This window comes from Sarcophilus harrisii, chromosome 2, assembly GCF_902635505.1.
Source record: "Sarcophilus harrisii chromosome 2, mSarHar1.11, whole genome shotgun sequence".
NCBI classification, from domain to species: Eukaryota; Metazoa; Chordata; class Mammalia; order Dasyuromorphia; family Dasyuridae; genus Sarcophilus; species Sarcophilus harrisii.
In genome coordinates this window covers 163481205-163503605 of record NC_045427.1, presented here as the reverse complement: position 1 = coordinate 163503605, position 22401 = coordinate 163481205, and the positions used below count along the sequence as shown (strand labels likewise).

The following is a 22401-nucleotide window of genomic DNA, read 5'->3' as shown; positions in this document are numbered from 1 at the left end:
CTTGATATTGGAAAATGTTTGAAAAAGTCTAGGATGAACCAAGGATCACTGCTTAAAGCCTTCTTAAGAACTTGTTGGAAATGTTTTTATCTTTGTGTAATTGTACAAAATATTATGGAACTTCCTATTGTTCATGGAAAAGAATTCAGTATATGAAAACCCAAATTTTATTCAGCTGGATCCTATTACTAAAAGTCCATAGGACTTTATTATAAAATATTCTTGCAATACAAGTTAAATTAAGAACTTACACTGAGAAAAAAATGCAAAATTAGATGTACTGGCTATTTTTAAGCCTCTATAAAAGAAAACTTTCACCTAAAAGAACATATTCAAAGATGATTCAATATAAGAATGACAGTTTATCCCCATTTCTGAACTATAATTGAAATAGATAGAAGGAAAGAGCAGGGCATTTTTCTTTTAAAAATGTGTCAACTCACTCCATTTTTTGAAGGTAAAGAGCTTTTAAATATAAGCAAAGAGAACTAAAGCAATGAACATAAAACTTAACCTTGGCAAGGTGATGGAGCAAAAAAACACAAATGGAGAAGTCAGAATCATAGAATAACTTAGATTCACTCTCTTTATAAAGTAAGGTATCACCTCAAAAACATACTAAAATAAATTCCCATATGAGCCTTTGAGTTTTATGACCAATGGTCCACACAGTATGAATACTGGAAAACATGGCTTCAAGAGGATTTACAGAAACAAAAATTACCTTTGATGATGGAACACACTTTTTTACTAAGTTTTACAATTCAGAGTTTCTTTCTATCTTTTAGATTCCCAGGTTCCTGTCAATAATTCAGTTCCTCTTGGAGAATTTATATACTGCTCCTATTCCTTAAGTTTATTCATTATGTTTAACTTAGAATAGGTGGTATATAAATCCCTTTTAAACACACCAACACATACACAGACAGTAACATATTCATGCATCAATCAGGAAACAGCATAGATTTTTAGTTATTCTTGGGATTTTTTAAAGGGAAAAAGCACTGTGTTAAAACATATATTCATTTGGTCAAGAGAGTGCAAAAACATAATTCTTTGTAATGTTAGGAATAATAACTAACATTTATAAATATCTTAATGTTTACATAATATATGGCATCTCATTTTACCCTCACAACAATCTTGGGAAGTAGATCTGATTGTTATTCCTATTGCAGAGATAAAAAAACTGAGAGAGATATTAAGTGACTTGCTTGGAGTTACACAAGTAGGGTCTGAAGCCAAATTTGAATGCTGGTCTTCTGGATTCCAGTTACAGCAGTACTGTGCTAACAAATGCCTATATTTTTAAACAAAATCTCTTCCTTATTTTAAGAGTATAAATATTAAAGGCCACTAGGTAGTGCAGTATATAGAGTACAGGATGAGAAGACCTGAGCTGAAATTTGGTTTCAGATACTAGTTTTGTGATCCTGTGCAAGTCATTTAACCTTTATCTGCCTCAGTGTTCTCATCTGCAAAATAATAACTACATCCTGAGGCTGTCGTGAAGATCAAATGAGTTAATATATTTCTTGCAAACATTATATAAATATTTTTTAATTGTTGTCTTATCTAACTGTTATTGATCCCATTTGGGGTTTTCTTGGAAAAGATCCTGAAGTGGTTTGCTATTTCCTTTTCCAACTCATTTTGCATTTGCAGCCAAACTCACCCTAAACTTGATTCAGCCCATGACTTCCCTGACTACTTCTTTTTTACTACTTTTAAAAATTGTAACTAAGGCAAATAGGGATAAGTGACTAGCCGAGAGTCACATAGCTAGTAAGTTTCTATGGTCAAATTTGAAGTAACAAAGATGAGTCTTTGCAGACCCCGCACTTTATCCACTTTGCCACTATAAATGCTAGTGATGATGATGATGATGGTGGTAGTGGTGGTGCTATTAAAATATTGTTCCATTTCTTCAGAATATGCTGGGAATCTTTATATTAAATTAAATAAATACCAAAATTTCAATGAAATATAATTTTTTACCATTCTAAATTGTTTCATTTCATGGTAAAGGTTATTTTAATTATTTTTATTTTTTTTTCCAACTTAAAAGAAGAGTTATCTGAAAGCAGACCAGAAAGAAAAAAAAAGTTCAGAGTTGTAAACCTTCCACTAATCTCTTATTCAGCCTTTGACAATTTAGCTCTTCTCACCCAAGATGGTTATTTATTGATATCATCTTCATAACATCATAGAAATTAAGAAGTGGAAAAGCCATTGAAGAACATCTATTCCAATCTGATAAGCGAGTATGCTTCTTTGGGTTACCAGGATGCATTTAAAATTTCTTAGCCTGAGCCTGTGTTTGGAGTTAGCAGATTTACCTTTGAACACTTCCTCTCCTACTTATTCCCTATTGAGTGTTCTCATTTGTAAAATGATGGTGATATAAAATTACCAGATAATCCCTAAAATCCCTCCCAACCCAATATGGAACATGATTTTGTAATCCAGTGTTATTCCTGTCCACTTCTCTCCAATGCTGTCCCCTCTAAACAAATATAAGCTTTCCTCTGGATAAATGTTTCCAAATATCTTGGATCTTTTAGTTTTCTTTTACCCCTACTGAAATTATCCCTTCTTTCCTCTCTAATTATCTAGATTCCTAACCTTCACTTCCCACAAGTTTTCTTTTAGCTTCCTTCATGTTCTAGTTAAAATTTTGCCTTCTACAAGACTCTTTCCAGTGCCTCTTAATGTTAGTGACTTCCTTCTATTTATTACCTCCAATTCTTTCTATGTATATCTTGTTTGTACAAGTTCTTTTCATGATGTCTCCCCCATCATAGTGAGAGATCTCTGTCTTTTGCCTTTGGTTGTATCCCCAGTACTCAGTATAGGGCCTGGCACATGGTAGTTATTTAATAATAAATACATACTAACTTAACTCAAAGTCCTGCTGAAGCCTTATCTCCACTTGGAGTCTTTCCCATCTTAGCTAATCTTTAGCAAATGTCCCTTCTCTAATTCTTGTAGCATGTATTTTATGTCACTCATCTAGTACTAATCATATGCTACTATTTATCATTATTTTACATTTTTGTGGATATGTGCTGTCTATTTTATATTGTCCCCTGAAAGGCAGGGATTGTATCCAGTCAATTTTTACTGGGTTTTTAAAAAAATCTTTTTTTAAAAAAACTCTTTAGTGTCTATTAATTATATTTTAGAAATCATTCAATAAATACTTATTGAAAATGATTATAAATATAATTTTCCTTTGAGAATATGGATTAAGTACAATGTTTTTGGTAAAGTCAGTATCTTTTTAAAAGGAAATTAAATATAGGTAACAGAGAGATGAAACTATTTCAAATAGTACCAGCCCATTAATTTAATTCACATATCAGTTAATTCTTAAGAATGAAATTAGTTGACTGATTTCTCTAATTATAAACAACAATATTAACTCAAAAAATGATAATTAAATAGCTAATATGTACAGACCATTCTGTTCAATGCCATTACTCATAAAAATGTTAGTCAAAACAATATAAATTTCTATGAGTCTTGTGCACAAATGGTCTTTACCTATAGTGTGAATTCTCTTTGTTATAGTCTGATGATAGGTGATATTCTGTTTAATAGTTTTTAGTTGTAATTACATGATTATGTACTCTATGAACAACTTTAAAGAGAGATGTTATCTCATTCCCTGCTTTCTCATGTTTTATTTTTGTACCACTTGTTCTCAGTTCCCTACGTTGGTTTATGATCTTTCTCCAGTTTCCAAGTGTTTGTCCCCCAAAGCAGGTAAACAAGCAGAAACCTCATCTATTTTCTTTGCCCATATTTCCTTCCCTGGTATGGATCTGGGTGCCCTTGGTCAAGGAATCACCTAACTTTGCCATCTAATAAGTAGACTTTGTGAACTTTGCTCCATGTAAATGGAATAAGGTAAAGACACATTTCATGCCCAGGAACGAGGTCATTATCTCTTACAACTAGCCATTATATTCCTGTTATTTCCATATATTAATGCTGCCACATAAGATCTGAAAAGACTTTGCCTCAAACCCTTGTATAATCAAGATTTCTTCAAATTTAAAGGAAAGAAAGGGAGGGGAGAAAAGATCCAATGAATATTCATTCAGCTAGAAACTTTCAAAAAGCTACAATGATAAGAATTTCGTAGTGTAGCAAGGATGTCCTGGGACATTATCTCAGATCCAGGACAGTTACATCTTCCCCAGTGAGGCTTAGGATACTGAAAGATTTGGATATTTCTCTTGTATAATGCTATAATGTCAATCACTTATATGTCTGTTTCCTGTATTTTTAGAAACTACTAAGTTCAATTTAATCCCTTACCTTCTATTATCTTTTACAAATGGATATTTAAATCAAAGATATGAGAGTACAAATTAGTGCTCCTCCCAGCATCTCAGGACACACTTGCCTAGTACCACCCTCAGTATCTAGTAAGTAAGTTTATTCTTAGCATGGTTTCTATATAGCATTGATCCCATCAAGTTTATTTCCAGATGAGGATGGCTGCCAGAGAAATCCTTTTTTCAGACACTATAAGCTTTATCTCAAAGGTCATTTGGAAAGGGTCACTCTTTGCTCCACTGGGCAATGAAACTGAGGGAATTGCAAAAACCTGGACATTGGAATATATGAATTTCACCCTGCCTTCATCTAAAACTGAAGAATAAATGCCAAAGGAGACAAAAAGCCACAACTATTTTTCACAGGCCCCTTTTCTCTTGGAGAGAAGAGACCTTTGACTTCTGCTGTTACACCATTGTCTCTCACTGAATAACATGAGCAAAGGAATCAAATATATTTCTGAACACTGAAGAGAAAATGGTCAGGAAAACTCAGGCCTTTTTGAACATATCCCCAGTTTGGGCTATTTAGGAAACTTAAAAAAAAACCAATTTCTAATTACATGATTTCCTGAGTGCAAACAATAACAGAATAGCTGTTATTTGTCTTCAAATTCTCTGGCCCCTCAATGTGGAGAATTGAAAGCAAATACTCCATTGCACTCCATACATGTGCCAGACCCCTATTATAGAAATTTACTGAAGTCAAAATCCAAGCAATAAATTTCAAGGCCACAGATTTCTAGACATAACAGATAAAGGCAGAATGAAGAATTAGCTAAAGCAAAGAACATGAATATTGTTCAAAGTGTTGTTGATACTTAGAGTGATGAGATACAGAATTGGAATTTGACTCTGAAAGGATATAATTTATTCAAAAACAGAATAGGTAAAGAGAGGTGGAAAGAGTAGCATAGTAGTTAAAAATGAGATTTTCATGTGATGAAATCCAGAAAACAGTCATAGAGGAAAGCATTTGGGAAGAGATGAACAGAAATAATGAGAGAAGTGATCTTTTCATCGGAGAATACTACAAAGCAACCAAAAAGAAAAATGAAAATGATAAGTCATTCAGGAAAGAGATATGGAATGTCCAAACATTATTATTGTCAGTTATAGTAGTAATCAATTTTTTTTTAGTTTCAGACCCCTTCATAATTCTTAAAAATTATTGATGACTCCCAAATGGTTTTTGTCAATATGGATTATATCTATCAATATTTGTCATGTTAGGAATTAAAACATATTAATATTATTAGAAAATCAGTTTGGGCTTCACAGACCTCCAGAAAGGGTGTCAGTAATCATTGGGGACTCTTGGAACTTACTTTGAGAAACTCTGCTATCTAGATATAATTCTTGCTTTTCTTATTTGCTTGTTTTGTTTGGTTGATTTGATACTAAATTTCCCTATTGCTCAAACTGGAAATGCAGTGATTCTAACTGAATGATTCTAACTGAAAGGAAACTTGGACTTGCCTTCTTTCTAGCTCAGACTGGTTTGCCTATCCTTAGGCATTCAGGTGACCTGTCATTTCTGAGTGCCTGCCAAAATATTGCCAGACTTATTGTAGACATCTGATCAGCTTTAGATCTCCCGCAATTTAGAATTCCCAAGCATCCATAGTAGCAGATATTTTAGCATGGGACACCATTTCTCTCCTTCTCATTTGCTCATTAATTTTTCCCTTTCTATTTTACCTTACACATATCAAAACCCTTCCAATTTCTTAAAGGCCATTTCATGTCCCAACTCTTCTATAGCTCTTTCTAGGGTATTTTATAAAATCTTTCTGATTTCAACCCACATGGAACTCTTTATTTTCTAAATATAGGATATCCCAAAAGTCTTAGTGAAGAGTAATACTGTAATATCTTAATGTACTAAAACTATTGGAACACCCTATATATAACATTTATTTGTATTATTCATGTAGTTTTAAATACAAGATGTATATCATTGCTATTTATCTTTTTACTAACTTATCTTGAGAGATAGAATAGCCAAATACATAGAACATTGGACTTAGAGAAGAAAAAACATTATTTTCAGGCACTTTACTAAGTACTTTGCAAATATTCTTTGATTTTGACTTGATTATTGGACATCAATGGGTCATCAATAGAGTCAGTATATCTGTTTGAATCCAATTCAGTTATGTAACTTTAAAAAGCATTCAGCGGATGACCTTAGATTTGTATCTTTTGAATGAACAGGGCATATTAGAAACCAAGAATTAATAGTACTATTTCTAGATGTGATCATGAATGAGTCAATTAACTTGTCAGAGTTCATTGTCCACATTTATAAAATCATAATAATGTTACACTGCCAGCTTCATAGGGTTGTTATAAGGAAAATACTTTGCAAATCTTTAAGTCATATATATAATATATACATTATATATGTATGTATATACATTATATATGTACATTATATATAAAATATGTATATAATTATATATGATATTATATAATTATGCATTATATAATATGTACAAATATATGTACACTATATATAATGTATATATACATTATACATGTGTACATACATTATAAATGAATAGAGATCCGCAGTGTTAATGGATAATTTTACAATGGGTCCATGAACCTGGAGGAAGGAAGAATGTATCTTTATTTTAATATAATTTGTTTCTTTTATAACTCTACATATTTTGTTTTGTATATTAAAAAAGTTATTCTGAGACAGGATCCACAAGATTCATTAGACCAGCAAAGGGGTCTGTGACTTCACACACACACACCCACACACACACACACACACACTCAAGATTAAGAACCTGTGATCTACCTTTGAATTACTGAAGTGAAATTTGGCTATTAGTTCTGTTTATGAGATAATGGATTCATTTATGAGGAATGGATTCATACTATTACATGAGGTAATGGATTCATAATGGATACATTTTTCTGTATGTTTGTTCCTGATTGCTCTCCATTTAGAAAATACCAAGGGGTAAGAACTGAGAGATTCAGAAAAATCACATCAGTCAGGGTTTTTTCATTACTACTCCAACAAATAAAGTCATTATGTCAAGTAAATAAAGTGCTCATTTGAAATTATTAAGGCCAGGAGTCAAATCCAAATTTGGACCTTACTAATTGCATGACCACAGACAGTTCCTTCATCTCTCTGGGCCTCAGTATCCCTCCTCTGTAAAATAGGAATAATACTTATAATACCTAATTCAGAGTAGTTTTGGAAGTTCACATGAGAAAATATATACATAGTACTTTGAAAACATTAAAAAGCTATGTATAAATGTTAGTCATTAACTAGAATCACTTCACTTCATGGATTGGACACCAGACATATCAAATACTTGATATTGTTATCTGAATACATAAACTGAGGATTTCTTGCTTTGTGCTGCCTTAAAATAACCTATATTTTTGAAGTGATAATTTCATTGTTAAAAACATTTTGAAGCAATCTTTTGAAATAATCTTCAGATTGACTTAATTAGCCACACAGAAAAATCAGCCACATTACTTTATAATCCTGTCTCATTTTCTACTAATGATTATACTATCTGGTATAATTACTAACCATATTTGCTGGATTTAATTCCCAATGAATTAGTTTTTTTAAGTAAAAAAAAAAGTAACTAAAATTGTTCCTGAAAGCATGGAGTGAGACTATTAAAATATTCAAAAGAAAAAGTCAACATAGACTTTAAAAGATAGATATATCTATCTAAAAGATATATCTTTATGTACATATTATATTTATATCTACATGTATATAAGTATAGATATAAGTTTATATGAAAGAGAGAGAGAGAGAGAGAGAGAGAGAGAGAGAGAGAGAAGGATGGAAGGAAAGAGGGAAGGAGAAAGAGAGGTTGGGGAGAGTCCCCATTATAATGCCAAACTTATTACCTAGCAAAAATTACAGGTATACCACCATACTTGACTAAAAAAAGAAATTTTAGAAATAATTTTAAGTCTTTGAACAATGGCAGCACCTCTCAAAATGACTTTTTTATTGGACAGAAAATTAATTTATTCAATAGATATTTGAGTTCCAACTTAATGCAAGTCAATGTGCTAGTTGATTTGAAAGATATTATATAATTTCTTCTACTGTTGTTAAAATCCCTTCCATGTTTCTATTTACATGCCTTATGCCTCATATACTTACAGAGACATAGTATAATATTTAAACTTGTTATATCTTTTTTAATGAGAGTTTAAGAATATCAGAATCAAAGAATACAATACAAATTCTGCAAAATATGAATTTGTCTTATTGATTCTGAAACCAAAGATATAGAAATAATAAATAGTTTTTTTCTAGAAATAATTTTAAAGTGTGATAAATATAATGTATGATATCTTCATTTTCAGGCTGATCTTGGGGAAACACCAACAGAATCTAAGAGTGAACCCAGACCAGCACCAGCAGAGAATGGAGTCAATCACACTACATCACTGACACCAAAACCACCATCTCAAGTTGTCCACAATCAACCAGCCCCAGGTAATTGACAATAGAAGTTTTGTATAAAATATGAGGAAACTAATTCTTAGTATTGTGTGCATAAGGGAACTGTGTGCTTTCTTGAGTGAAAAAAATAAATAACATTCATATGTATTCTCTGAGAAAATAAGTCTAATACTTAGCAAGCAAAAAATAAACAAACAAACCAATATTTATTCCCTGAACAAATGTGTCACTTACTTTTCTTATGCCTCTTTTGGTTTTGTTTTTTGAGAGGCATTTGGATTTTTCCCAGGACCACACTGCTAATAAGTGTTATGCATCTGAAGCTGGATTTGAACTCAGGTCCTCCTGACCCTAGGGCTGGTGTGCCATCCACTGTGCCATCTAGCTTCCCCTTTTATGCCTCTTTTTAAAAATTTTAACAATGATTGTAATTCATCTACCTTGCAAGGTATTTGAAGTATTAGTTTGTAACTATTTAGTGCTGTAGAAAAATATGGTCATTTTCCAAATCTGAATTTTACTACAACATTGTATCCACCTTAAATGGATGTGCTATTGCTTTAAAGTCAAGTTCAAATCCCCCTTCCTTCATGAATCTTTACATAATCATCATTCATTAAATCTTTTTTTTTTCTGATGCAGAAAAAAACATTTGATAAAAACACTAGAGATTATAAGAATAAATGAATTTTTCTTTAAAATGATCAGTAGCATTTATTTAAAACCATAAGTAAGCAGTAAGCAGATATGTAATGGGAACAAACTAGAACCACTCCCAAGAATATCAGGGGTGAAACAAGGTTGCCCACTATCACCACTAATATTCAATATTGTAACTTTTTTTTTCTCCAGATGACTTCAGTTACCATCTCTTTTCAAATAACTATCACACTGATTTACCAATCAGTTGCCAAATCTTTTCATATTTCTCCCCAGCACTTCTCAAATGTGTATCCTTCTCTCCATTTTCCATAGTAGTTCAGATCCTCATCACCTTCCTTCTGTGATATTTAAAAGGGTTCAGGAGACATAGTTTCTGGATAATTTAATCATTTTATTAATAATACTAGCAGATAATTGATAAAAGGATGTCATTTGGCTGTGTCTCTTATGCTAAAGACCCCTAATGGCAATAGAGTCAGAATTTATCAGCTCTTCAAAGAGAAGGTGTTCTTGAGAGGTATCTATTCAATTCTGATTGGTTAATCTAATAAGAGGTGGACTAAATTGGGATATATAAGTGGGTCACTTAAATATTGTTCAATGAGACATTAATTTCCATATCATTTATCTTGATAATAGGGAGAATCAACATTTTCTCAAGACCTGTCAGAACAAACATAATGGGTAGGAACAAATCCATTGATCCAGCCTTGAAATATCTTTTTACTGTTTGATTAGGTCTTGGCTTGAGTAAATCTCTTAAGAGAAATTTCTCTTACTTGTTGGTGTCTGCATGAGAAAGTAGAAAATGGGTAAAAGCCTTGGTCCTAATACAAAAATAAGTTATTAAATATGAGAGAAATATTTATCTCTCATAACCTGGACTATTGCAATAAGACATCCAATTGTTTTCTCACCCTCAAGTCTCATCCCACTCTAAACCATTCTCCACAAAGATGCTGAAGCAGTTCTAAACTATAATTATACTCATGTCTTCCTCATACTTAATAAATTCCAGTGGCTACATATTATCTCTCCCATATGCATTTAAAGGTCTTCACAACCTCTGATTGCTTCTTATCTTTCTATGTTTCTTACAAATCACTTTCTTTCATAGAATATATAGTTCTGTCATTCTGATTTCTTTGCCCTTCATCACACATGATACCCCATTTCTCATCTTTGTCCTTTTGAACTAATTGTCATTTAGCTTGGAATACTCTGCCCCCTCACTTTAATCACTTACAATTCCTTAATTTCTTCAGAATAAACTTTCACATATCACTTTCTATAGGAGGTTTTTCTCAATTTTCATAGCTATTAGTGCCATCTCTTTTAGGTTACTTTATTTCAATTTTGAATATATTTTATATAATTAAGAATTATATATATATCTTGTTTCGCCCATTACTATACAAACTTCTTGAAGGCAGGTGCAATTTTTTCTATTTCTTTTATATCCTCAATGCTTATCACATTGCTTGATATCTACTAAGTGTTTAACAAATGCTTGTTGATTAATTGATAAACTTTAGATATAAATTATATTCCTATTATATATGTGGTCTCTATCATTTATTTAATCATATGCTGTGTCCCATTGTGTCAGTTTCATGTGACTTTGTCTTGAGTTTCTTCTTGAACTCTAAACTTCTTGAAGGCAAGACCTGTATTATTTTTATTTTGCACCTTCTTATTTTACCTAGTATTATAGTGGATGCTGATATTGTATTTGTTTAAATGAATAATAAAATCAGGGCAAGGAGAAAAGAGTCATCATGTAGTACAGTGTCTTTGTTCTCCTCCTGACTACTTCTTCTGGGTCTCCTTTGTTGGACCCTCCTCCAAATTATGCCCTCTAATCATAGGTGTCTGACAAGGTTATATCTTGAGCCCCTTTCTCTTCTTCTTTTTCTATACTATTTCACTTGATCTCATCAGCATCTTTAAGCCATTAATTCTGAAATGTACCTGCCCTGCCTCAATCTCTATTCTAACTTCATCTCCATCTGCCTTTCAGACATCTTGAACTGGATGTCCAGTTGTTATTGTATAGTCATCTCAGTCATTTTCAGTTCTTCATGGTCCTATTTAAAATTTTCTTGGTAATGATATAGCAGTGGTTCACTGTTTGCTTCTTTCAGTCCTTTTTACAGATGAGGATACTGAAGCAAACAGGGTTAAGTGGCCTGCCCAGGGTCACACAGCTAGTAAGTACCTGTGACCAGCTTTGAACTCAGAAAGATGAGTTTTCCTAGCTTCAGGCCCAGCTTCCTATCTATTGCACATCTCTGGAATACACTCGCTTCTCTCCTCTGATTTTGTCAACATTCTGGTAGAGCCTCTTAACCAGTCTCATCTGGACAATTGCATTACCTGCTTATTATATTATATATACTAGCAGGGGGATTGGCCTGCCTCAGGCTTCTCTCCCTATTCCAGTCCATCCTTGATATGGACACTAAAGTGGCTTTCCTAAAGCACTGGTCTAACTGTCTTATGTTCCCACCAATTTACTATGCAGTGACTCTCTAACCTCCAGTATCAAATACAAAATCCTCTACATGGCATTCAAAGACTTTCATAATCTAATCCCTGTCTACCTTTACAGCTTCCTGCCATGTATTCTTCAATCTTCCTGTACATATCATGAATAAAATATTCTTTCTCTTGCCTCTGAGCATTTCCTCTGGCTATTCCCCAAGCCTGGAATACTCTCCTCTTCATAACCACCTACTACTGGATTCCCTAGCTTCCTTTAACTCCCAACTAAGATCTCCTCTTTACAGGAAATTCTAGTGCTTTTCCTTTGCTAATTATTTCCAATTAATCCTGTGCATAATTTGCATATATTTCTTTATTTGTTGTTACCCTCCTTAGATTGTGAATTCCTTGACAGCAGAAATTGTCTTTTGGTAATTTTTTTAGCACTTAGCATATTGCTTGGCACATAGCACATAATAAGTGTTTAGTGAAATGAGTGAGTAAGTGATTTTGATTAGTTTCTATTTCATCCCATTTTTACCAACATATTATTTTTCATACTTTCATTGGTTGAAAGATTTTGTCTGAAAGAAAGAAAGAAAGAAATAGATTCTTCAAATAGTAAATTTAATTCTCTTAGAAATGGAAGCTAAGGCTGGTAGATTCCTAGAACATCAGAGTTTTGAGCTAAAATGCTCAATATAATAAACCTTTAAGGTTATGGGAAGGGAAAGAGGAATAATATATTTATCTAAGAGCAAACCAGTTTAGGTCAAAAACAAAGCAGGTCAAAGCTTCCTGGCTTATCAGCACCGGATTCAGTCCATAAGTGACAGTGAGACTCAAGTCTCACAAACAAAACAAACAAATGTAAAAGTTCAATGAAATTGTGTAAATAGCTGCAGTGATAACTCCTGGCTTCACTTCTCAGCTGCTACAGTGACTAGCATCATTTAGTGGAATGTGGAAAATGCATAGGTCACATAGATACAAATTCAGGATTCAAAATAAAATACTTCAAGCTTTTGATTCTCTCTTTTGTAAAATGAGGTACAATATTTGTTCCACAAATTTCCAGGACTGTTTTAGGAAAATGCTTTGTAAAGTATAATAGAAGTGTGAATTATTTTTGTTTTTGTTACCACCACTACTGCTACTTTGCAGAAGTTAATGTTAATATCTCTTGATGTTTGTCAGTTTCATAAAAATAAAAAAAGAACTATCCCTGAAGTCAAAAATCTATGATTTCATCTCAGTGGGACCCTTTACATCTGTGCACATTCTTTGCCCATCTTTAAATTATGGCTTTAGAGAGCTTCCTGAACTTCAGAGATATAAAGTGAATTGTCTGTGGTCATGCCAAGAATATGAAATAAATTCTTGCTGACTGCTGACCATTTTACAAAATACTATGCTTCCTCTTTATAAATGAAAAGAAAAAACTTTTAAGTGAAATATTTTCCAGATGTGGATTTCAAAGTTTTACGTACCATCTGAAAACTAAGTCATTAGAATTCATGGAAAATAAAGGTTCATATTTATAATCACCAAGTTACTGATAGAATTTAATACTTCAACATTTTGCTGTTTTGATTTGTGCCAAAAGGTGGCAGCAGTAATCTTATACTGTATTTGGTTTAAAAAAAAAAAGGCATTGAGCCTTTAGCTCCTTTGAATAAAATTCTCTTTTCTTCTCACCATGTTAACTGAGTTCATGATTCATTTTTTCCAGGATTTGTTTTCTAGTCATACAAGTGAAAAAGGAATAAGTATTTGTTCACAGTGTCTAGATTCTCTGTGTAACAACCTATATTTGAAGACATACTTTATGCAGGAAAATGCCAAAAATAAATCTTCTTTTGCTTTTTAATTTTAGGTTCAGTTAAAGCACCTGCAAAAACTGAAGATCTTATTCAGAGTGTCTTAACAGGTAAAGTAAAAATCCCTCAATATCCAGATTTCCCTGTTTTAGACTAACATAAAGGCCCATGTATGTGTGTACATCCAGATGCTCCTTTTATTTCTTTGAATATTCTTGATATTTCTTTTCTATTATAAGGAAACTTATCACTTTATAAGCACAGCTTTTAGTACCAGTTAAAAATTAGATCTGTGACAAAATTACTGAGGAATGACTCATATTCAGAGAGTATCTTAAGTCTCAGTATAATGACTCATTAAATAGTAACATCTGTTTTCAAATAAAAATTACTAAAACGCTTTTCCATTAAAGCCTTCGATACCTCATTGTATCACAGAAGTGACCTAGGTTTTATAATGTCTTTGTTAATAGAACACAAACTGACATATCCATCTAAGTGTAACATATTATTTTTTATGTGAAGATTTATGTACTGTAGCTAATTTTGAAGTCTTTTTATCAGCCTGAATATAGAACATTTGATTTTTTTGGCCAAATTAACTCTTAAAAACCATTTATAAGTCAGAAGTAAATAACATTCTTCATCAATAGAGGGAGTGCTGATGAAGAAGAAACTAAAAACTCTTTAAATATTGAAATAAGAATTTCAAAATAACCATGGATGATTTAGTAATCATAATATTAATCACAATTGACCACAGTGACCTCAGTAGACTTATTACAGAACTAACAGCAGCTTGCTATTGGAAATATCAAATCATATGTGCCTTTGATAATTATAGCTAAATGAAATCTGAGAACTCTTCCAATTCTCAGATTCTATGAATCTACCTATGGCACTTCTTTATTAACCTTATAAACGTATTTCCTTCAGATCATATACTTAAAACTGTTTTAAATGGAAACCTATGATTACCAAAATTTATAGGTATATATTAGACAAGAATTTATACAGTGAGATGATATTAACCAATTTTATTAACTAATTATAGAATCATTTAGTTTTCATAATGATCAAGTTAAGCCCCAAAGAAGAGATGAAAAAATGTATCTACCTTCTGGAGGACACTCTGGGCGTGGAGCCATTGTATGTACTGTCAGACTAGATTGATATATTTGGTTGTTTTTCCTGAATTGCTTTCAAGAAATGACTAGCTTGATATGGAAGAAGGAGGAAGGAAACCCAAGTCTACTAAGTACCAGGCACATAAGTGCTTTACAAATACATCCTTTGATCCTCACAAGAACCTTGCTAAATAGGACTACCATTATGCACATATTATTGTTGAAGAAACTGAGATATACATTAAGTAACTTATCAGGTGTCTCACAATTAGAGTTGGAGGCCAGAGTTGAATGCAGGGCTTGCTGATTCCTGGCACATTGCTCTACCCTCTATGATTCCTAGCTGTAACTATATTTTAATAAATTTACATAAATACAATTTAAAAGTGAAAGTCACATAAAATAAAATATAATGAAAAATTTAAAAGAGCACATGTTTAAAAATGGCAATTTAAACCCAAGAAAGCTAATAAATAATGCTCTATTATGTACTGCTCTATTGAAAGAGACTTAAATAATGTACAGATTTAAACTATGAAATAAAGTGAAAACTTATTAAGACAATCAACAAATACATTTTTGGGACAATTTTTTACTTCAGGGTTTTGGAACACATTCTGTTGATCCAGAAACAACAGGATGAGCTTTGAAAAGTCTCCCTAATTCTGCAGTCACACATATGCTCTTTCTAGTCATTTACCTGGGCTCAGCGGTTGTTTATAACATCATTTAATCTTTCTACACCCACCCAGATAACCAGGTACTCTAGCAGACCTTCAATTCATTTGATTCAAAAACTATAGATTAGGCCTTTCCAATGTGGCAGGTGCTATGTTAGATGGCAAAGGCAGTGGTTCTCAAACTTTTGTTTTCAGTATCTTTATCCTATTAAAAATTATTGAGGATCTCTCCAAAGCGTTTTTGTTTATCTGGATTATATTTATAGACATTTACCATATTGGAAATAAAAACTATTTTTGAATTTGTAGACCCTCTAAAAGGGTTTCAGAGATCCCCAAGATTCTCTAGACCATACTTTGAGAACCACTGGCAAAGGTGTAATTCCTGCATGTATTTTCCTTAGATCATATAGTGTGCTCACAAATAAAAGTATAAATTAAAGGAGAAAATGACTCATAAGCAATCAGATTAGTAAAAACCTGGTATATAGCAAGCAGTATATGAATTTAGCCATGAAGAGAAATAAAGATTGGAAGAAATGAAGGTAAGGAAGTGGTGCATTCTACCTAGGGGGGAAAGCCTGTCTAGTAGACTATTTGGGATGCTAATTTCTTGACTGAATTTTTTTTTTTGCAATGTCAGTTACTCTAGTATCAACCTTTCTTATCTGTTCTATAATTAATTTCTTTCCATTTACATTGTTATTAATGCCACAAAAATACCTGATTTATTCAAAAGTTGAATTTTACATATTTCAATATTACAAGCTGATTATTTTAATTTAAACCCCTTTTTAATCTAAGGCCTCAAATATTAAGAGCAATGAACTGATGACAGTTCCACATATTATAATTCAGAATATTTTAACAGCAGCACTCCAGCTTATGTATAAAGATTTTAATTCTTTGGATATTTACTCTGCAAAATGATATTGGCCCATCTTTCCCAGGATTTTGAAAAAAAGGAATCTGACCCATTATTAAATTTGACTTGAGTGCTCCTAAAACATTTGTTCTTTTTGTCATCTGCTACCGTATTTTTTGCAGATGTGGAAGCCCAGACAATTGAGGAACTAAAGCAGCAGAAGTCTTTTGTTAAACTTCAGAAGAAACATTACAAAGAAATGAAGGACCTCGTGAAAAGACACCACAAGAAAACCACTGACCTCATCAAAGAGCACACCACAAAGTACAATGAGATCCAAAATGATTACTTACGAAGGAGGACTGTCCTAGAAAAAAACGCCAAAAAGGACAGTAAAAAGAAGTAAGTTGAATGAATGCCCTTTCTTATTTTAACACCAAAAATCTGGGACTTGTCACATGACATTTGAGGTTCTTGGAGGTTTTCTCCTAAGAAAAGACTTTTGAACCTGGGGTCAGAGGACTTATGTACAATGTCACCTCTGTCCCCTTATTAATTATGTGACTTAAGGCACATCATTTGAATTCTCAACTTCAGTTCTCATATCTGGAAAAGGAAGGTTATTGGACTACATGCCCTCTGAAGTTCCATTTAGTTCCTCTAAATTTCTGAGAATTTTAGAAAATAAAGCAACCTATTCCATCTCCCATTGCTTTCAGTTTAGCCTCCTCTTAAGGGATGAACATCTCTAGTAAAACTCAAGGAGATGAAATAAATCACCCTACATGCATTAGGGCAACTTGGTGGCAAATGGATAGAGCACTTGGCCTGGCATCAAGAACACTGAGTTTAACTCTGGCCTCAGAAACTTACTAGCTGTGTGTCCTAGGACAAGTCACTTAATCCTATTTTGCCTCAGTTTTCTTATCTGTAAAATGAGCTAGAGAAGGAATGGCAAAACCACTCCTGTATCTCTATCCAGAAAACTCCAAATAGGGTCACAAAGAGTCAAACTCATTTGAGATATCTAAATAACAACAAAATATGCATTACTTTAAATAACCTTAGTCATTGAAATCCTTGTGGCTGAATTTTGCTCTGAAAACAGCTAGAGGAGACTAGTAAAAATGGTTTAAACCAATGAAGGGTTCCAAGATAGGACAATAACTTATAGTGGAAATTTTTTGTGTTCAGGACTCTGTCTTCTATTTAGAATATAAGTACCTTAGATACCAAAGGCAAAGTAGGTGGTCAATAAATAGAGTGCTGGATCTAGAATCAAGAAGATTCATCTTCCTGGGTTTAACCTTGACCTCAGACACATATTAACTGTGTGACCCTAGGCATGTCATTTATTCTGTTTGTCAGTTTTCTTATCTACTAAATGAGCTGGAAAAGGACATGCAAAGCATTCCAGTATCTCTGCCAAGAAAACCCCAAAAGAGGTCATGAAGAGTAGGACAGAACTGAAAAAACTGCACACAAAACCCACCTTAGATAGGCAAGAAAATATAGATGCATTGTATCTACTAACGTGAAGATTTTTTTGGCTAAATCTGAGTGTTTACTCTTAAATAGCAATAAATTCACTAAAGTAGTTTTCAATTTTTGTGGAATTCTATTACACTTTAATCACTTTTACAAGATATATAATATAAATTTATAATCTATTATATTGGGTTTAGCCTGTTTTTATAAACAATATTCATCTTATCAAAAGCATTCATCACATTCAATGTTGAAAAGAAAAACGAAAATAAAAATTCAGTTTCCTGACAGTGAAGAATTGTTTGTTTCATTATGGCTCAAAACACATTCCTTCCTCAAGGTTAGTTAATCTTCACATTTTTTTAAGAAGTGAAATTTTATCTCAAGCATTCAAAAAACCCCATAGTTCAGGAAATTAAATGTAGATTTAAAAAAAAAAGTAAAACTACATTTTAGACTCGTATTTTAGTACTGCACTTTATTTCCTCAGTGGATTACATTCTCCTTAGATCATTAGTCTAACTGTTGGCCTGTAGCTACAGAATACAAATTACCAGATTTTTTTTTTTAGTAGACTTCCTGAATGTTCCTTGTACTGAAAAAGAACAAATGAAAAGGCATGTCATAGTCAAAAATTGTCAGTGATCTGAATAACTTTGTAGAGGCACATGTGGAATTCATTGTGTACTAACTGAAGTTTCAATTTGGAAGAATTATTGTCAGACATTGAAAATGCCCTAAAGGTCTTGGCTTATTTAGTTGACATTGAAAACTGAAGTGCTATTTGCCTACTGCCAAAGCTTCCATGCTGTACCTCAGTAAGTTTAATAATTGGGGAATGATATCATTCTGAATTTTGCTATACCAGGTTTGTGGTGAAATGGGTGCCATGCTGTCACACAAAGCCTGTAATTTAGCCATGTTCTCATATGAAAAATATGAAATGACCAACATGTTCCCGTAAATTAAAAACAAATGTTCTGGGTTTAGTTTTATCAAAAGTTTTCAATATCCATGAAAAGTATAGTTGTTTGTATGTTTGTTTGTTTTTCCGGTCATCATCTGCTAGCATCGTTCACAAAAATCCTGATATTAAAGCTGCATCCCCTTGCGGCTAAGTATTCAGCTGTAATTTGGAAGGGGGTGGGTGTGAAGGCTCTTAACATTAGCTTCTCCCATGTCTTATTTCTATTCAGTTTCTCCTTCTATATGAAGAAAAGATCTGCCCCAATGGGTTGTCTGGTGCCAGTTTATCCAAGTAAATAAACTGTCAACATTCCAGTTGGATCAATGTGTTGGAAAGCATAAAAATGTGTTGGTCACCCTGGCAGCCGTTTATTCTCTCTCAGAGTCCTAATTTAAAGTGGCAAAAGAAGTATCTTGTCATCCTCTTCTCCAACCTTCTCTCTCCCTGTCTATTGTGTTTGTACAAAAATTACAAATGTCAGAAAAATGATCCCACAATTCCAACCAAAACCAACACTTAAGCGTCATATGTTTGCATTCTTCAAAACATTTTGCAGACTCTATCAACCTCCCTACTTAATCATCTTCATCTCTTCACTTGCACCTATGTGTCTTGAAAAGAATACTATTTTGGCAGTGTGGAATTGGGCTTAAGAGCTGGCAGAGTTCAAATTCTGCCTCTAATACTTGCTAATCTCCAAAGTAACACATTTTCTGGATGCCTCAGACAACACCCTGGAATCTGTCTGTCATAGATGGGAATAGGAATTCCCCCCACTGAATTCACAGATCCTGCAGTTATTTTCAACTATTTGGGTACAGATACAACAGAAAAGACTAGTTCAAGCAGCTAAGGGGAAGGTAGCATAATAATAATAATAATAATATTAATAAGAATAGTTAATATTTGTATAGCATTTACTATATGCTAGATAAGCATTTTATAATCATTATCTCATTTTATACTCACAGCAACTCTGGGAGGTAAGTTCCACTGCTTTACAGAGGAGGAGACTGAGGTAAACAAAACTTAAGTGACTTGCTCAAGACATAAAAGAGCTCATAAAACTGATACTGAATTTGAACTCAGGTCTTTGGGACTCCAGGGCTTGAGCTCCAACCACAACACAACCTAGCTTTATAGTAAGTTCTTAATAACTGCTTAATAAAATGTTGACTGAATTTTCTAAATGAATCTAGTGATTTTTTTTTTCAGATCTGAACCCAGCAGCCCTGATCATGGTTCTTCAACAATGGAGCAGGACCTTGCTGCCCTGGATGCAGAAATGACACAGAAATTGGTAGAATTAAAGGACAAGCAACAGCAGCAGCTATTGAATCTGCGGCAGGAACAGTATTACAGTGAAAAATACCAGAAACGAGAACATATCAAATTGGTAAGTTGGAGAAGCACAAGCTATTTCAGGGAAAGTCTTAAAACCAGCCACAGATTTCAGATCCTTCATTATGGGGGGTTAAAATTTCTTCCTTCATACATTTCTTGGTATTACAAAATTTAATCATTCAGTTCATTTCAACAGGTATCTTAAGTACATATTATTATGTAATATATGTAATTAAATACATATTATTAAAACACCATATTTTCTAGGAGTTGAGCACTTAAAAATCAAATGTGGGAATTCTTGTATGTGTATGCTTCTAAACTTATGAATATTTTTTGGAGGGAAAGATGATGAAAAGGAAATCTTCTCTTCCAAAGTAGATCAGCACCTTTTCTGCAATTTTTATTTTTAGAAAGCATCCTAGGGCCCTAAAAGGTTAATTGACCTGCCTAGGATTCCAGTCAGATTATATCAAGCATGGGAATGATCCCAAGTTAAAATCGCTTCAAGACCAACTTTCTATGCACAATATTTGGATGGAATCTCATGTGAGGCTATGGCATAGAAACAAATAGCTATAAAATAAGACAGAGTGGAATGGGGGCTAAGGAAAGACTCCAACTTGAAGTGGTTAGCATGCAGAAGAAATGACTTAGGGGAAGCTTGCTTGCTTGTCTGAATATATTGGAAGGACTATCCTGAAAGAGAGAGATTAACGATATTGAACCTAAATCCAAAGAGAACTAAAATCAAGGTATGGAAATCACAAGTTTTTATTTAATCACTTAATTAAATTAAGCAAACATTTATTAAGTATCCATTATATTCAAAGCAAGTCACAAAGCCAAGGAATATGGTTCCAAGTGTCCATTCTGACATTGTGTCACTTTGGGCAAGTCCCTTTATATGCCCTAAGTACCTTTCTTAAAATTATCGTTTGATCTGTATCAGTAAAATAACTCCTCCAGGAGTTCTTCATACAGGTGAAATCACAGCTGTAATCACTATATCTATGTGCAAGGCACTATGCTAGGAATGAGTGTTAACAAACAAAAATGATACCATTCACTAAACTGAAAGGTCCAACATTTGACAGGAACTGTACATAGATGTACATAGATAGTACTTGGAAATTTAAAAAGGAAAAGGATATTAATGATTTGTCAAGTGAAGGAGAGAAAGTCATAAAAGATTTCTATCTGATAATTCTCTTAACATTTAATTTAATTATCTATTTCATTTAATTATTAATTAATCAATTAACCCTATTCCTCACTGTGCAGAAAAAAGAAAGGATTCTGATTAATGTATATGATATGTATATGATAGTATCATGTATAATGTATATGATATCATAATGTATCATATGATATCATAATGTATATGATAGTATCAAATAAGCCTAGAAAGGTAAAGCATCTTAACATTTAGAAATATATAAACACTTGATGGCCTGCTTCATGAGGTAGTGAGTTTCTAGTCACTGGACCTCACAAGAATTATGAGCATGTCATAAACTAATACATTTTTCAAGTACCCAAAATTTAAAACTTAAAATAGGAAATTTAGTTCAATGTTTTTGCATTAGCTTTTCATTTTTAGTTTCTCCCTATTGGTAGATGAGCAAAATGATTTTTTTTCACTCTTAAACAAGGTTGATACAGGTTTGATTATTATTGGAATCCCTAAACTGTGTACTGGAGGAGGAGTGGTATGGCAACTAAGGATTTATTTTGTTTTTCCTGACATTAAATCTCAACTTCTCTGCATTACATTGCTGTTCTTCCTATATTTTTGCTTTTTGCTCCTGGAATCAAGTTAGAAAGGTTTCTAAACGGGGAGCTATCTAGTGACTATTAGTCTCTTGAGAGGCTACCTACCAGTAGATGGGGAGGGGAGGTGATGCCAGTTATATTACAATATATTCAGTCATCATTTTTTCTCTCATTTTCCATAATCCTTTCTTTCAAACCAATTTAATATGAAGTGTGTTTTGTTTGAGTGTATCCTTCCGCCATTTGGGAAGCACACATCTAACATAGTATACTATAATCTATGTCTCTTTTCATCTCAGTTTTCAATAACTAAAATCAGAAAATCCACTATTAGTAGCTACTAAATAGTCTCTTATCTGAATCATTCTAA

General features: G+C 32.9%; 1 protein-coding gene across 3 annotated transcripts in view; it reads left to right on the top strand.

Annotated features, from left to right (window-relative positions):
- Positions 1 to 22401, top strand: part of PLCB1 (phospholipase C beta 1) — an 831921-nt gene that overhangs the window by 699560 nt on the left and 109960 nt on the right. For all 3 annotated transcript variants that reach the window (XM_031951118.1, XM_031951120.1, XM_031951119.1), the window contains 4 exons: positions 8718 to 8850; positions 13841 to 13894; positions 16639 to 16858; positions 20127 to 20307. In XM_031951118.1, the coding sequence (XP_031806978.1) occupies positions 8718 to 8850; positions 13841 to 13894; positions 16639 to 16858; positions 20127 to 20307 (588 nt within the window). The remainder of the gene's footprint in view (positions 1 to 8717; positions 8851 to 13840; positions 13895 to 16638; positions 16859 to 20126; positions 20308 to 22401) is intronic.